The sequence below is a fragment of the Plectropomus leopardus genome, chromosome 9 (assembly GCF_008729295.1).
Source record: "Plectropomus leopardus isolate mb chromosome 9, YSFRI_Pleo_2.0, whole genome shotgun sequence".
Classification (NCBI taxonomy): Eukaryota; Metazoa; Chordata; class Actinopteri; order Perciformes; family Serranidae; genus Plectropomus; species Plectropomus leopardus.
This window is the reverse complement of record NC_056471.1, coordinates 33,093,335-33,110,716: the sequence shown is the minus strand read 5'-3', so window position 1 is coordinate 33,110,716 and position 17,382 is coordinate 33,093,335. Positions and strand designations below refer to the sequence as shown.

The 17,382-nt window shown below is 39.6% G+C and overlaps 1 protein-coding gene across 2 annotated transcripts in view; it reads left to right on the top strand.

Annotated features, from left to right (window-relative positions):
* LOC121948398 (peroxisome proliferator-activated receptor gamma coactivator 1-beta-like) overlaps positions 1 to 17,382 on the top strand; it is a 93,679-nt gene that overhangs the window by 29,473 nt on the left and 46,824 nt on the right. The window contains exon 2 of one of the 2 annotated variants that reach the window (XM_042493793.1): positions 17,038 to 17,106. The exons of the other annotated variant lie outside the window; for it this stretch is intronic. Within the exon in view, the coding sequence (XP_042349727.1) occupies positions 17,038 to 17,106 (69 nt within the window). The remainder of the gene's footprint in view (positions 1 to 17,037; positions 17,107 to 17,382) is intronic. 2 annotated transcript variants of the gene reach the window in all.

Here is a 17,382-nt window from a genome sequence, read left to right as displayed (position 1 = left end):
CGCCTCAGACTGAAATTGGAGACTGATTTTGATCGCTTAATTGGGGAAAAATGACAAAGAAATGAAAATTACTCTCCTGTCAGTAAAGAAAGAGAGGTGTGCATGATTTTTCAAATCAGAAATTATATTTTAAAGACCAAAAAAAGCACCTTCTGTATGGTAGCTTAAAAATATGACATGTAGAGAAGCTCCAAAAAGAAATAATACATGAGACGGAGATAAAGTTAGAGAAGTAAAGCAAGTAGTTGAAAAGGGCAGAGAGATAGAGAGGATCAAGAGGGATGATGAAGCATCTCTTCAGTTTAATTGAAAACAGAGTGTAAGAGATAAAGACAGAAAAAGACGTATATTGAGAGAGGAAAGGGGAAAAGGCTGCAGAAAGAGAGCAGAAATCCTCATTGCTACAAGGAAACAACTGAAAATGTCTGCATAATAAAGGAGTATATTAATCCTTTGAAACCTGGAGCGACATCACTTTTCTTGTGCTGCTTTCAGATGCTTTTCTCAAGTATTTAAACCTTTTAACCCCCAGCAAATTGGGAAACGTGGAAAAAAACAGCAACAAGCATCATTGTAAGAAATGTACCACAAATTGCAAGAAATATGCAGATTAAAAAAAAAGCTCTGGAAAAATGTCAAGGAGAGATTATCATATTTACATATTAAAATGCTATTACAGAATTATTAGAACTTTAAGCAGTTTTTCTAGGTCATATTACTTTCTTGTTATTATTATTTTTAAAAATATATTTTGTTTATTTATATATTTATTCACTTTTAATTATTATTATTTTTCTACTAATCTTGAGCTGATTATCTTGTAGTTTTTACTCAATTTTCTTGCAATTTTTTGTGTCATTTATTTTGTCGGTCAGTGCCGCCTTCCCATGTTTTTGAAAGAAATGAAGCCTATTGGCTCAGGTTTCAAAGGGTTAAGGGCATAAACACACTGAAACACATATTAATGATCAGATAAATAAATAACTGCATTTGTCCTCTAATCATGTCAATGTTGAGCATAACTTCCAGCTTTATACTGTACATTTGCATAATGCATCGACCAGAAAAAGCTGCAGTTTATTGCTGTGGCGTTGTGTTTGTGTGTGTGTGCGTGCATGTGTGTGCATGTGAGCTGCCTCTGCGATGATGTGTCACCCCGGCATTCCTCACTCTGCTCAAGGACGGAGTTGCTGATTGCACCGGCTACCCTCCACTGCCTCCGTGTGTTTGTGTGTGTGAGTGATTGTATGACAAGGTGTGTGTGTGTGTGTGTGTGCATGTATAAGTGACTGCCATATGTGCACACGGTGTCCTTGTATGTGTGTGTGTGCGTGTATGGAGCGGTGACAGCGAGCCGGTGGTGTGAGGTGACTAAGTGGGGGACTGAGGTGAGCTGGTTCACAGATATACGAGCAGATCCCTCACTTGATACAGGTTTTTGTGTGTGTGTGTGTGTGTGTGTGTGTGTGTGTTTGTGTGTGTATGTATGGTAAAGACACACACCTCTCATCACAGTGGGAGGTCTGATACTTGATCGTAGCAGCAACTGATCCGCCGCTCGCTGCCAGCGGCCTGCATGGCTCTCTGTGCATGTCGGCATGTATGTGTGTGTTTGCATCGTGTGTGCTTCCTTCGTATGATGAAACGTGTGCTCGCCGTGGCCCGCAGGTCAACATGTAAAGCACAGAGCTGCTTAGGGCTCAGTCTAACATTAGCATGCATCATGAAGCGCTGCACGGTCGCCGCACAGGTGTGACCTCCATTCACACGACCACAGAGGCCGCCATATTGGAGGATCTGTAGCTGCTCCGTGAACAGCTGGTGCTTGTGTTTGTGTGTTTGTGGATCAGATAAAGTCTTTCTTTGGCTAATATTGATTGAAACTGTTGATTTTTATCAGAAATCTATTCTTTTTTGAGACCGTGTGTGTGTTGGCTAGCTGACCATCCTAAATTTAACCCCTAAAACTCTGGATATGTTCAGTTGTACTCTACCTTGCAGTAGGGATACTGGCCCCGGATGAGATATTATTACCGTACTTAGGTCACATGACAATGTTATTGCAATTTATAAATGTTTTGCAACATGCTTATTATTGTTAGATGTATATTGTGATAACGTATATTGTGAGATATATTGCGATTTATTGTGCTTTTCAACAGCAGACAGACAAAGACCAAATCTTCTTCTTCATATTGTGCATTTTTTATCATACGCTCTGAGTTTATTAAGCATTTTCCAATGATTGTGGACCCACAGTATTTCCAAAACCTTTTACTCAGTTGTGCAGAGATTCAAATGAGTTTGACGCTGTCATTCTCTGCTGGAGCTCCCATAACAAACTTTTTGCCTTATTTTTGACAGTTTGCTTTTCCCTTCATGGTGCAGACTTCCTGTTTTGTACGTGGCTTTGACTGCGTTTTGGTTTTGTGGTTTGTTTGTCTCAGTGCTGTTTTCTTGGCAGGTCTCCCCTGGAAGAAAGTGATTCTTGATCACAGCGGGGTTAACCTGTTTGAGAGCACGGTTAGCCGAGAACGCAGCGTTAAGCTTTGCCCTGACAAACATCTTCAGCAGGAGCTGCCAGTGTTCTTCCAAAATAACCTTTGGACTGTCACAGTCATCCCAACCGTCTGCAGCTGAGCGCAGGAAGTGCATGTGAAGTCATGGACCGTGTGTCATCCAATCTGACTGACGTGGCCTTTAGCAAGACGCTTACTGGCCAACTGCTTCATACCTGCAGCGGTCCATGATGGTGCAGTGTGTTCCCACAGAGCTATTAAAGCTGGTATTTTTGTACCGCTGCCATAAATATCTGACGTTTTAGTCACCTTGGCGTCCTCTGAGGTTTAAAGGAGGTCAAAGATCAAGGCTCTCCAGGCTCTGGATATCCTGGTCGCTCTCGACCTCGGGTCGTGTTGCGTGCAACTGGCTCAGCAGTAAAAGCTCATGTTAGTAGATGTGTTAATGCCTAGTCATGCTTTTATTTTTCCCTTTCCTTGCTTTTGTGCATGCATCTTGTGACCACTTGTGTAGGCACTCCTGTGTGTGTGTGTGTGTGTGTGTGTGTGTGTGTGTGTGTGTGTGTGTGTGTGTGTGTGTGTGTGTGTGTGTGTGTGTGTGTGTGTGTGTCCACCTGGCTGTCCTGGCAGTGATGGATAGGACTGGCTGCAGAGGAAGGCTGCATCTGCTGTCACCTCTCTGCACACACACTCACACTTGCATGCGAACATGAAAGCACACAACATATTTATAGCTGTGTGCGCGTGACTAAAATACCCTCCTCTGTTTCAGCGGGGAGCACTCTTTGTGCCTCGAGGACGTGCCTAAAAAGCTTCTGTAACTTGCATGCCTGAGAGGTCACTTTTGACCGTGTGTGTGTGTGCTTGTGTGTGTGGAGGACAAAGTGCTCATGTGATGAAACTTGATCAAATGTACTTGTAGAAAAGTGAAAGCGGTCAAACTCTTGCATTATGTTCTGCTGTCTCAAAGCGGTTTCACTCGTTTGTATTTCCTGGACGCCCACTCGACCTCAGCGTGTCACCTTTACACTCTTTATTGAGCAACCTGGTGGTGTGTGTTGTTGCTGCAGAGCTCTCATTGGCCAGTAAATCAGGCCGGAGGCCACCACACAGCCTTCTTCTGCTCACGTTGAACTTTTTCAGAAGCTGTTTTGGAGTCAGATGGTCGTTTGAGGCAGTATGAAAACGTACGCGAGGCTGTCAGGACGCTCAAAGCCTCGCACGTCTTAATGTTGTTGTTGATCCGAGAGACCGAAGCTCATTCCGCTGCCGCTTTCTGCATAAGAGCAGCTGCTGAATGTCTGATTAAAATGGGCTCGGGTGAAATTGGATCTTAAAGGAGAATATTGTTGTCATTTGGAGTTACAGCCCATTTAATTCCCTCAACATCTAGTTCACATTTTGTCCAGTCATTACGCGGCGCGTTCCTTATGTAATTGGATTTGTTTAATTCTACCTCCAGGTGACGTTCAGATGCCACATTTGTCACTTTCAGAGACGCATTTTTGCATTAAAACCACATCAGTTGTTGTCTGCAGAGTTTTTTTAAACCATTCAAGACGTCTTATTGGCCAATGAAGTCCTTAAGTTAATGATACTGACGAGTCAAAAAGTTCAGCTAATTCAACTGAATTTGATAGACTGAGTTGCAATCTCTTCATGTGCTGGGTTTCATCAGTTTATTTAATAAATTAACACCAAACTGTCATTTATATACTTAAGGTTGCATCAGTTTATTGGCTGGTATGTGCCGTGTTGACTGCCGTCGGTCTGTATGCAAATAAGAAGACGTTCACTGATGGCAGCGGCTGATGTTTTCTGTTTTCACGTTCATTTCGTGCAGGTTTTAAAAACATTTCTGGAGACTAGTGTCTGAATAGTGTAGAGACAGTGTCCCTGGAACATTTAAAAACTAAAAAAAAACCTAAAAGCTAACAAAGGTTGTATTGTTGCTGCGTTCGCATGCTTCTCGAATGGTCCCATTTCCTGAACTGGGGAGTCATTCTTCCGATATTGGCGTGTTCATAAGCTTTAGGTCATAACATGGAAACAAAATGGACTCTACAAAGAAGATGTGCTGTGTTTTATTGCTCAGAGCGATTAAACAACACGTTGACAACAGTTTGAAGCTTTATAATACAAAATGGTTTTGTCCCAGACCACTACATCCCCTGAAACTCACAAAATATTTCCGATTCTAATAAAAGCTTTCTCTAACTTATCTATGTTGCTCTATATGCAAAGCGACTAACACTGAATAATAAAACCGTAAAAAAAAATGTTATTGTTTCGACTTGAGGAGGCATGAATATCACATGAATATTCCATGTTGCAAACCCATTATTTCAATTCTTCCAACACCACGTGCACGCAGGGCGAGTTGCATTATGATACTTTTCAGATATTTTTAGTAAAAATCAGTCGTGGTCGAAAGTAGATTATAACATTTTCATGTTGTGTTTGAATTTAATCTTGTAAAATGTAGTTTTTGGCAAGAAACTTGCAGCTGTTTGAAGGAAAATTTGGTTGATTTTAACACAGCAATTTACAGTTGAATAGATATTAGAAAGGGAATTATGATTTGTTAAATATAGTAAAAAAATCTGCCTGAATGTGCCAAAAAAGGGAAAATAAGTAACAACATAAAGAAAATGCAAAAAAGTCATTTTAAACATCTGTATTGGCCCAGAACTTCACAATGTATGCATCAGGACTTTTGCACACTATTTTATACAGGAAATGTGAAGTTGCAGAGTTCAAACTTTACAACATTTTCAACATTTACAACACAAACGTCCTAAATTTAGACTTTTGTTGGCACATCATTTGCTCCGTTTACTGTTAAAGTTGGTGTGTATTGTCAGTCTGCATCAGTGGTATCGCAGCACCACAGTGGGCTCTTCCTGCAGGTTAGCCTTGTGTCTATCTGGGCCAAGCACAGTGTCGGGAGCCCTGGGGAAGAGAGACACTTTCTTAGCCGTCAGACCTCGGTAAAAAATAGAGCCTCGCTGAAAAATGGTTTCACATAAAGGCCGTGATGCACTGGATGTGCTTTTAGTTCGGACTTGAAATAACTTGGAATCTAAAAACATCTATGCATCCTCCACATAATCGCTAAACGAGCTGCTTTAAACACGTCAGTGGTTATAACTTGAGGTACTCTGACTGATGTTTTACACTAACACGCTTCTGTGCTGGCAGCAGCCGTGATATTATGAAATTAAAGCAATAAATGTCCACAGAAGACTAACAGTTGCTTAAAATGCAATAATAGTCCAAGCAGTCTTTCTGTCAGATCTCCTCTGACCAGATATCCGTGAATAGCTCCATTGAAGTGAGGAAACACAGGCGGTAAAAATAAATAAAAAGCATGATGTTCCAAGCAAAGCAAACTAAGTCAGAGCATGAATAGATGAGCTTTTTGCGAGGTTGTAAACTTGTAACTGTTTGGCATGGAAACTTTCACATTTGGAGCAACACCAGCCAACTTGTGACTCCACATGGTGTTCGATGGGCAAGTGTTTGAATAATTTTAGCTCCAGAAATCCTGCTAGATGACACGGGTGATGGCACACAACATGCTGGTTTGTGTTACCTTTTAATAAAGCAGAGAGATAAATGATCTATCTATCTTTCCCTAAGCATCCATACTTTTTAGATTCGTTCTCCAAATTTTAATTTATGAGCTCCCGTGGGCAGCAGAATGAGCATACCTGACACAGAATTTAATTTGGAAGAAATTCATCAGTCTGTTCTGGATCAGTTACTTAATATGATTCATTATTCTTTGCTATGACTTCACATTGTGATAGAAGATCGAAAAAAATGCAGCTATTGCAGCTTAATACATATTTAATTTAAACCTTTGATTTAATTTGGAAAATTACTTTAAAAAAAGTTTTTTAGTTTTTTAGTCATAATTTTATAATATAATATGTGATAACATATAACATAATAGTTTTTTAGTCATAATTTTATAATATAATATAATATAATTTTAAATATAGTTTTCTGGACTTTTTTCCACTGTTTCTTGATGATATCTAAGAATAATTTCAGCTAATTTTCACATCGTTTCCTCAGTTTTTGCAGTTTGTGGGACATTTCTTGTCAAGTTGCTCATTATGTTTTTTTTGAGTGTTTTTGAAAGAAATCAAACCACTTTTCTCAGTTTTCAGATGATTAAATGCTTTTGAAAGGCCTCTAAATGTAGCACAAGAAAACTGACGATGATCCAGGGTTAAAGGGTTACGAAAATAAAGTCGATCAAGGGACGGTACATCTGCTGTCTGCAGCTCCGGTGCGGATTCGGAGGTTGGCCTTTGAACCCCTCATATAGGTGGAGCCCTGCTCTGGATAACTAGCTGCTTCTTCCTGGATGTCGAGCCTATAAATAAAAGAGAGACGGAGGCTGAGCAGCTTCAAGCTGAATTCAATAATTCTGACATGTGTTTGTGCAGTTCTTCAGTCTGATACTTGTACACTTTTACAGGTACTGCAGGCAGCAGTACAGAGGGAAGGGGAGGAAGGAGTCACGGTGCCGGCTGCGCTCTATATTTATAGCTGCACTCACTGTTTCCATGCTACACTCACATGTTGTACTGCATAGCAGCTATGCTGCATCCACCGTCCCCGCGCGTCCTTCAGACACAGAGCTATGTGACCTTCATGACTGCTGCATATCAGCAGATATGGACAGCAGAGGAGGAGGAGGAGGAGGAGGAGGAGGGGGTGAAGGGGCAGAGGGGGAAATGAGAGCAAAGGGGAGAGGGATGGGAAGGAGGTGAGAGGAGAGCGAGGAAGGAGAAAAAGGGGGAGTATATGGAAGAGAAGCAGGTGGACTCTTTCTCTCCTGGGTGGGACTACGTATCGATCAGAAAATTTCCGATACCCTGATTTTGATACCAGTTCCTGAACGATTTGATTTTATTTTTCTAATAAAATAAACTTGGGAATTGTATGCATGAGTCACTTTGAGGGCCTGTTCATAATCCTCCATATCTGTTTATTTATCTATTTATTAATTGATTGCAGTGCTTGTTATTGTTATCATTATTGTGCATCTCTCTTGTATAGTTTTTTTTTTTTTTTTTTAGCATATATGGACACTTTTAATCACTCATCTGCTTTTACTGTTGCTGCTGTAAGCTGCTGCCACAACTGAATTTCTCCACTGGGAATTAATGAATTCAATCAATTTTAATGAAAGAAACTCACATTACACATCACGGTCCAAATCTCAAATTTTTCATCTCCTTGGCATTTTTACTCATTCACAGTAATAAAGCATCTAAACTTATTACGGCAGTGTGGTTTAATTTACATTTTCTGCTTTAATACGTTAGTTTTATGTTTCAGTATCTTTGCATTTTTCCACTCAGAGCAGTTTTTAAAATGTTTTGATGTCAAAATCCCATGTGGACCCAGTTTTTTCTAAAATGACACCCACCCCCAGTGTCCTCTGAGTCCGGCACTTTACTGTGTGTTCACTGACCACCGAGGAGGAGGAAACTGCCCCATAATCGAGTCAGAGATGCTGATTTTGGGCGAACTTGAGTTCTGATTGGATGCCTGAAGTCGGTTCTTCTCAGGCGAATATGGAGCAACTTTCTGCTCGTAAATATCTTCCGTGAACGTTCAGGTGTTGCTGCTGATCATCGCATATGTTGCATCTAGCCTGATAAAATTGAGCAACACTTTTGATCTCTTCTTTCACATTTTTTTACACCAATGAATGACGGAAACAGATGAATGAAGAAAGTCCCGTCCTCGCAGCTGCTCTGTCACGGTGTGGATTTCAATTTCAATGTCAGATCACCGTTTTCCCAACTAATCCTGAGTCAGATCGTAATGAAGGAAAGATAATAAGGAAAGGAAAAGTAGTGGAGGTAAAAGAAATAAGGTGAGAAGCGGTCACATCAAAGAAAAGATGACAGGAAATGAAGGCGAGGACTGAAGGAGAAGAAAAATTAAAAGAAGAAAGAAGAAAGGACGAAGGTTGAAGAAAGAAGAAGGAGCAAAGAGGAGAAAAGCTGAGGGCAAAGGGGAGGAGATGGGATAAAATAGGAGGAAATGAGAGTAGAGGAGAAAGAGGAGAGGAAAGAAAGGAGGTGAGGATGAGAAGAAAGAGGAGGAATTGGGGGAAATAGACAGTTAGTGCGTTTACTTCTGTAGCGAGAGAGCAGCCGCTGTGAAAGTCTCAGTGCATCTGAATGCAAACTGAGCTCGCTTTTTGTCAAACAGTTGGCCTCAGAAAGCACCTCTCTGTGTCTCTTTCACATGTTGGGTCCCCATGTGGGGGCCCCAGGCATAGTCGTGTGTGTGTGTTTGTGTGTGTGTTAAAAGTGTGTGCCTCGGTGTGTTTTGTGGGTAATTCGAGGACGACGCGGCCTGCCAGTGTCGTCCCTTTTTTTCTTGTTCTTCCTCTTCTTCTTTGCCACTTTGGCTGCAGAAATAGAGATGATTCACAGATTTGAATGAGAGTGGAGATAATTAATAGTGTTTATGCGTGTGTGTGTGTGTGTGTGTGTGTGTGTGTGTGTGTGTGTGTGTGTGTGTGTGTGTGTGTGTGTGTGTGTGTGTGGAGGCCAATTCTGCAATGCTGGCCGTCTCCAAGGAGATGCAGGAGGCGAGAGAAGCAGCCGTCACGTGTAGTAAACCCAAGAAATGTCACTGTGTTTCACAATCCAAGTGTGTGTGTGTGTGTGTGTGTGTGTGTGTGTGTGTGAGTGTGTGTGTGTGAGTGTTGGCAGGGGTGTTAAAGTCAACCCTTTACCTGCTTGTTTGTTGCCTAGCAACTCTGTATGTGTCCTGCATCCAGGCTGATGGATGCTCGATCACAGGTAGCCCAGGTGTGTTTGCCCGAGTGAGAGATTATTATAGATATATATACACCATCTTTTCTTTCCTTCTCAGCTTCGCTTTTTGAGGACGGACAAATCTGCCATAATAAATAAATGAATGAATAAATAATTGAAATAATAAAGAAATTTAGAACTAAAAGTCTCAATTATCTAATAAATATGAGGGTTTAATTTGGACACAAATCAACATACACAGAAATGGAAAAATAAATTTAATTGATTAAAGTTTTTATTACCCTGACAAATAACTTATTTCTGTATTCATTTATTTTTGTTTTCAATTGATCAGGTTTTATCTATTTACATCAGTTTTCTCATTTCAGTATTTATTTTCCAATTATTTAATTTCCCATTTTTTTTTTTTTCAAAAACTCTGCATATTTATTAGACAATTTAGACTTCTATTTCTTCTTTTTGATGTTCAAAATAATAATATTATTATTGTTTTTTTAATTTTTTGTTATTGTTGTTTTTATTATGGCAGATTAGGTCCTCTGTACTTTGTTTGTTTGTTGCTTTATTTCCATCCTGCCTTCGTCCCTCTGTCCCTGCAGCCTTTCTGTCTTGTATTTTTGTCCCTCCCGTCCTCCCTGTATTTGGACACAGTGAAGCTCGTTGAATGGGAGCTTTTGTGTCTCATTAGAATGAATGGGTTCGGATTAGAGCTTTACTGCTGTGTATTTAACCTAAAGTCTGTTTGAACAATGAGGTTTAAATTGAGCTCGTGTTTAGGATTTCCTTCAGCTCCTCTTTGCTGCTGATAAAATCAACGACTTTCTGACCGTCGTCGTAGATTTCGTTTGTTATCTTTATGAGCTGCTGAGTCAATAAACTGCTTTCAGCATGTTTGAATTCACTTCGATGTTGAGAATTTGTTCTAATGTTGTAAAAACAGCAAGTTTTTACTCTGAAATCAGAAAGTTTTCATGAGTACATGAACAAAACATAATGAAAAATAAATATAACCATTTTTTTGCTGTAAGCACGTCATTTCTGCTGTAAATTTGGGCATCTTAACACAAGCTTCTGTTGGAAATTATTTGCTTCCTGAGCCAGCATCAAGTGGCTATTAGAGGAACTGCAGGTTTTTTTGGGTTTTTTGGCATTTTTTGGCTTCTTTTTCAGCCCCAGATGCTGCCCTCTGCTCACTGAGTTACGTAAATTCACTGTTATAAGTCATAAAAAGTCAACAACAAGTTCCAATTCAAATTTACAATACCCAAACAGAGACTGTTGATGTAACCTGATGTGCTCTCAGACACACACACACACACACACACACACACACACGCGCGCGCACACACGCTGCGGGTCAGATGAGGTGTCTGTTGAAATCGTGCTTCTACTGTTTCTTCACTGTGTTTAATCTCTCCGTAAGCTTTCTCCTGAGATGTTCATTTGTTCTTACCTCAGCATTGTACGAGGCGATAATGCTGCCAGAAACGTCTCAAGTAGCTTCCCAGTGTAAAAAAATCGAAGTGACTGCCAACTAACAGTCCAGCAGGGATACGGTAAAGTTGCCATGGCAACGCCGGTCCAGCTCAGGTTAATGAAATGTTGATTGCAATCCCCAACTCTTATTGTTGTTGCTGTTTGTGAAGAGTTGTTATTAAATTGTTTGATAGACGAATTAGAAAATTGTGGCCAGACTGAACAGAGGGGGAAATATAAATAAAAAACACACGCTTTTATGTTGCAAACAAATATGATTTGAAGGTATTAACAGGTTCAAAAAGAGTCTTAATAAAATTCCTGTTCATTAAAATTAAGTAGAGTTACTTTTTCTATTCAGTTTAATTTGTGTCCTCAAAATTATACATTTATTTCTTCCAGTACTGTTTTATTGGAAGAGCATAAGGTGTAAAAAAAAAGAAAGAACATACAAATAACATGCAAATGGAAATAAATGTTTCCCAGCCAACCTTTACCCGTTTCTGATGAGGTAGCTGAGTAAAATTATTATCCAACTAAGTAACTAATTACCTAGCTAATAATAAATAAATAAATAAATACATAGAAAGATAAATAAATAAATATTTTAAATGAATAAAAATAAAAAATATCTGAAAATAATAATAATAATAATGATAATAATGAAGATGATGGTACATAGACACGGAAATACATGAATAAATAAATAAATAAAATAAAATAAAAAAAAAAAAAAAAAAAACGCTTGCAGAACATTGCATCTATTACTCAATGCTCCGAAAAGGATGCATTCATCATCTCATAAATGCCACACTCTGGGACATCCACTGTAAATCACCATAATAAAAAATCAAAAAAATCAATGGTAAGCACTTTTCGTTGATCAGAATCGCAGGAGAAGAGTTGCTATAGGTAAACTAAAATTTCTGGGCAAATGCATGAATGGCAAATTAGATTTTTTCCACTTAAAGGAAGAACATAAAGTCCCCCATCAGGAAAGACACTTAATTTTTAAATACGTTTAGCTGTCCTTTGCTGACACAATCACGACTCCACTTAGTTGAAAATTGACTTTGTTGTCTGAAAAACAAAAGTAAGAAAAAAGGATGAAGTTCTGTATAGATTTCCTCTGCTGCTTACAGTTTAGCGGTTTGTTTTATATCCTCATAATGGAGCCAAATTAGTAATCAAACAATAGACATTTCTGCTTTAGCTGTCTGAATGGCCATAATTAAACAGTCTGTATGTGTGAGTGTCAGTGTGTGTGTGTGTGTGTGTGTGGGCGGGTGGATGGAGGGAGATGAAGGTTTGTGTTGGCTTGCGGCCAGCGGCGGGAATTACAGGTTATTTGTCAGAATAATGCTGTTAGTTGACTGGAGAAGTGTGTGAAGCGGCAGCAGAGTTGTATTTTCGGAGCTTTGTTAATTATGTGTGTGTGTGTTTGTGTGTTTACACAACACTGCCTGGAAAAAAATAGCACACATTGTACCATTTTATCACCGTGGATCTGTGAGTCTGTCAGAATACTTTAGTTTTTGACACCTTTGGCAGACGGAAGTTTGTGGGGTTTTTTTGCTGGATTTATGAAGATATCCAGAACAAACCAAAAAAAAGTTAAATTAAGATTCACCTCTAACATCATATATTTATTATGAAAATAACCTAAAGTAGAACCTCCTTTAATAAGCTGATCCTTTTCCCCAGACTTATCTCTTATTTGTACAATCATTTGTTGACAGAAATTGTGCAATAATTATGTAAAAGTGTGTTTATTGACTAGATACCCACTTACGCTAATTTCACATGAGCCTAGTGCTGAATGAAATTTGTACTTTTATCCAATTAGCATTTGTAGTTTAAGTTTTTTAGGGTTTCTTGAGACTTATTTCTCAACCTATTGAAAGGCCTGCTGTCCTGCAGAGCTTTTTACTCGTTAGCGCTGCTAAATTGCGTCGGCCTAATTCACCCAGTTACCCATAAATGACCTCGGAGTGCCAGTTTTTGTAATCTGGGATTTGCCAACAGTTGCTTCAACCTCCTTTTCCCGCGTGTCCTCCCTCCCCCCTCCTTCACAGACACACTCCTGCGCCCTAAACGCCCTTTTCACCCCTTTTTTTGCTGCTGATTAAAGCTCCAAATCTCCCACCTAAACCCAACAAGGTCTCGTTTTAATCCCTGAGTATTGACTTGCAGATGCATTCTGGGATATCAAGGAAGCACAGAGGTGATTTTTTTTCGCCCAGTAATTGCAACAGATGGAATATGCTCATAATAAGTCTCTTTGGTGTTAATAATATCGATTTTTTTTTCATCTTCTTTTGCAGCTTGACAGTCCAAATTCATGTTGACGTCATTTTAGTGGAATCTCTAGTTGATGCATTTAATTTTAATAATTTAATTTCCATAAGTGGATGATTTTTCCAGAGTCAGAAAGGGTTGGTCAGTTCACTTTCAGTGCACACAACCTCCAAATATAAGGTACTTTTAATGTAGACGATACTAATGCTAATGTTCTAATAATGGTGTAACAATAGCTGCAGTTGTTTAAAGGTGCGGGATGTAGGATTTAGGGGGGTATATTGCAAAAATGGAGTATAATACAATAAATATGTTCTCTTTAGTGCTTAATCACCTGAAAATAAGAATTGTTGTGTTTTTTGTTACTTAAGAATAAGCTGTTTATATCTATATTTTGTATCAACCACCGTATTTACGAGCCCCTCCAAGACAAGCCGAGCAGCATTTGAAACACACACATTTATAACATGAAACGGCTTTATTCTATATTTTTATCGTTTTCAATCACCTAGTCTGTTTGCTTTGGAGAGGAAGAGACCTCTGCAGATAATTTGGCCTCTGGTAAAAAACTAAATGGATCTAACCAAAGTAATCAGAAAAGAAGTTGAGCGCACACTAACAGGTGCTGGCCTAGCGGGCCGTCTCCTACATGCCAAACACCATAGGATAAACCCTGATTTTAACATGAAACTGCTTTATTCAGTGTTTTTCCTGGTTTTAATCAACTGATCCATATGTTTTGGAGAGGAAGAGACGTCCACGGATAATTCAGCTTCTGGTAAAAACCTAATGAACATCTGTGTCATAAGTTATCAGAAAAAAAGGTGAGCACACCTTACCAGGTCCTGGCCTAGCGGCTGTCTCGTACATGCCATACAGCATAGGAGAAAACACTGATTTGTGACATGAAACCACTTTATTCAGTGTTTTTTTTCTCGTTTAATCAAGTCTTCCATATGTTTTGGAGAGGAAGAGACCTCTGTGAATAATTCGGCACCCGAAAAAAACCTCCTGACTAATTAACAGTGAAGGACTCCTGACCGAGAGTTCACCGTTGGCACGCGGGAGAAGTTTCAGCAGGTTGTAATTTGCAATCTTCACTGCAAGATGCCACTTAATCCTGCACAGTGCTCCTTTAAACTCTCAATATTGGATGTAAAACAAATGGGAAAACTGCAAATGTCATTTTGCAAAATTGGCCTCTAAGCAAAGCAGTTTGAGTATCTCTGCTCTAGCTAGCAGCCTTATGACTACATAAGCCTCGGTTTGGCCTGTTTAGCTCTGTGGTGTAAAAAAAGTAAATCAAATTATCTTCTTCAAGCCCTGAGTAGCCTTGTAGTAGAAACCAGACTCGCATTAGGCTCCATATTGCCATTCTTGGCTGTGCAGCTAACCTTTTGCATAGCTTTTAGAAGCCCTGCAGTCACAACAAGGCTAAAGATTAGCACTCTGTAGCCCGTGTAGTGGCCTTTAGCTAAACCAGACTAGTTAGTAAGCCTTATTTAGCCCCGTAGAGACAACCAGGCTAAAGATTAGCCCCGCATAGCTACAGGCTAAAGGGGTTAAGACAGAAAAATTAAAAACAAAGTGTATATTGTGAATGTGTTTTCTTAATCTGTTCAATCAGAGCTTGTTTCGGCCATTGGTGCAGCTCATTGTGAGCAATGTTGCCAGGGGTGGGGGGGGGGGTTGCTTTAAAAAAAAGTTGCTGGTGTGCAGTTGCCTTGTGAGCAGATGGCTCAGCCGTCTGTCTCCACATTAGCACGATACTGATGAGATGAGTCAGTTAACACACTCACACACACACACTCGCCATGTCTGTGTGTTTTAGAGCGTGTGTGTGTGTGTGTGTGTGTGTGTGTGTGTGTGTGTGTGTATTCCGTCATGTTCACGTATGAACTGCAGATGTCCCTTTCCCCCTTGTGTTGCTGCATCTACCTGTGAGTGTGTGTGAGTGTATTATTGATTGCAGTCTCCTCTGTTCTGCTTCCTCTGAGACAACAGGGAACATCGCTGACTCACACTGTCCGCCACAGCACACACACACACACACACACACACACGCACACACATGCAAGTACAGCAATGCCAAAAACACAAAAACTGCCGGTGAATGCAATTGCTTTTTTTGATAGAAAATCAAAGTATTTCTGATTGAAAACTATGTTTTTTTGAGTGCTGCATCAAAACCAATCAAACTCTTGGAGAGAGAAAGCATCGGTGTGTGTGTGTGTGTCCGTGTGTATAAGCTGCCTCAAAAACACACACTTAATGGCGAGATGGGCCACAGTATTCAACTCTAACGCCTCAGTGCGTCTGATAGACAATCCGCTGGTCTTATGATGCATTTTGAAATGTGGAGGAAAAAAAAAAAGAAAGCGTGATGGATGAAAAAGCAGAATTTTGGGCGTGAGGAGTGAATCCAACATTCAGCGCACACACAGTCTGAGGAGAGATGAGTGTTTGATTCGAACCGCAGGGTGCATTGATTGAGCACACTCTGAGTGGAGAGGATTGTGGATTTTGTGGATCAGACTTGAGTTATTCTCAAACAATTTGGTTTATTTGCCATCAGTCACTTTGTATTTGTCTGATTTTTAAGTCTCTGTCCGCCTCTATCACATTAAGAGACACTTAGCTGACGCTGTCGGCTAATAAGCAGGCAGAGTTTGTGTCTGTCCTTGGACACTTTGACACACAACATTTATTTCCTTTGTGTGAGGGGTATTGAGACCACAGTCTGAAACAATATTACTGGTCTCTCTCACATTAACAGTATTGGTTGTGTTTGGAAGCAAAATTGTGATGTAAAAAGCTTTTTTTGGTTCAGAACAACAGTGCCCTCTTCCAGTCTGGTTCTGAAGTGGAGTTGACAATTTAAAAGTTTTTTGTGGCAAATACCTTTCTTTCTGTTTTCCGTTGTATTCAATGATTCATCGTTTGAAAGAACAGTGTTTATTCAATTTTTTCCCAAGAGTTAAGGCTGAGTTATAGTTGTGCATGTGGCCTTCACAACCTTTTTGTGAGCATTTATATACTACAAATATTTATATATTTGTGCAGTGGTTTGTCTGTGTTGCTCTGCAGTTATTCCCCCAAAACACTAGTTTGGAATTTTGTTGAAGTTTCTATGCTACTGTGTTGAGTTTCTGTAAAGTGCAATAAAGTTTGATTGATTTAAAAAGCACAGCTTACATAAAACATGGTTTAAAAGCGACAAAATGAAACAAAAGTATCAAATTTGTCTTCATTATAACTCACAAGGTTTGCCGACACAACAACTGTCTTTTACTAGGCACGTTTTCCTCACAAAAACAACATGCTAATGTTGTTAGCATAAGCCTATAGCATTTCCCATTGCATAACTTAGCTTAGCGACTAGCAGAGTTTTCCTCCACTCATATGAAGCCGGGAACAACAGCATGTAACAAAGGTTAGAAAATTTGACTACAGTACAACCCACAAGTTTCACTGACCAAAAAATGTGTTCCCACTAGACACGTTTTCCCGACGTATACAACATGCTAACATTTCCTACTGCATAAATTAGCCTAGTGGCTATCGCGCATTTCCTGTACTTATATGCAGCCAAGATAAATCACACATAAGATTTGAAATACTATTTAGTGGTGGCTTAAATGTCTTCACAATTCACGTCGCTTCGAAGTGTAGCTACATTTCTGGCTCAGACTGCGCTGTAAAGTTCGCCTCTACGCAGAGCCCAGGCGTAGCTACAGTGCCAATTCAGTGCAGAAAATCAGATCAGAAAATCATTGCCACTCTTATGTCTTTGCATTAAATATAGAGCTAAGGCCATCAGGCTGGTAGCTTATCCTAAACACACTGGCAGGACAAGTTAAAATCCAGCATGACTCTTTCCAAAATAAAGCTTAGCAGTTAACGTGTTACATCTTGTTTGTTTCCAGTATCACCTTCCGGCTCCAGCTCCATGTTTAAAGGACAGAAATGAGTGGTTTCAAGAAAGCAAAATACAGGTATTTCCCCCAAATCTGAAAAATTCCTTTGCCTTTTAAAGTATTTTCTATGTTTTCTCCTCTCTATTGTTCTTTTCTAACTTTTGGAATTATTGGTGTTGAGTTTAAGGTGCTGTAAATGTAAATGAGGTTGTGTTAAAATGATGCAAAGTAAAACCATTCTACAGTTCTTGCTCCTGCAAGCAACAGGTCTATAAATACAGCTGTTGGGTGCATGCACACAACCGTGAATGTGAGGTAAAACTGAGCTCAAAACGAACACAGAGGATTAAAAAC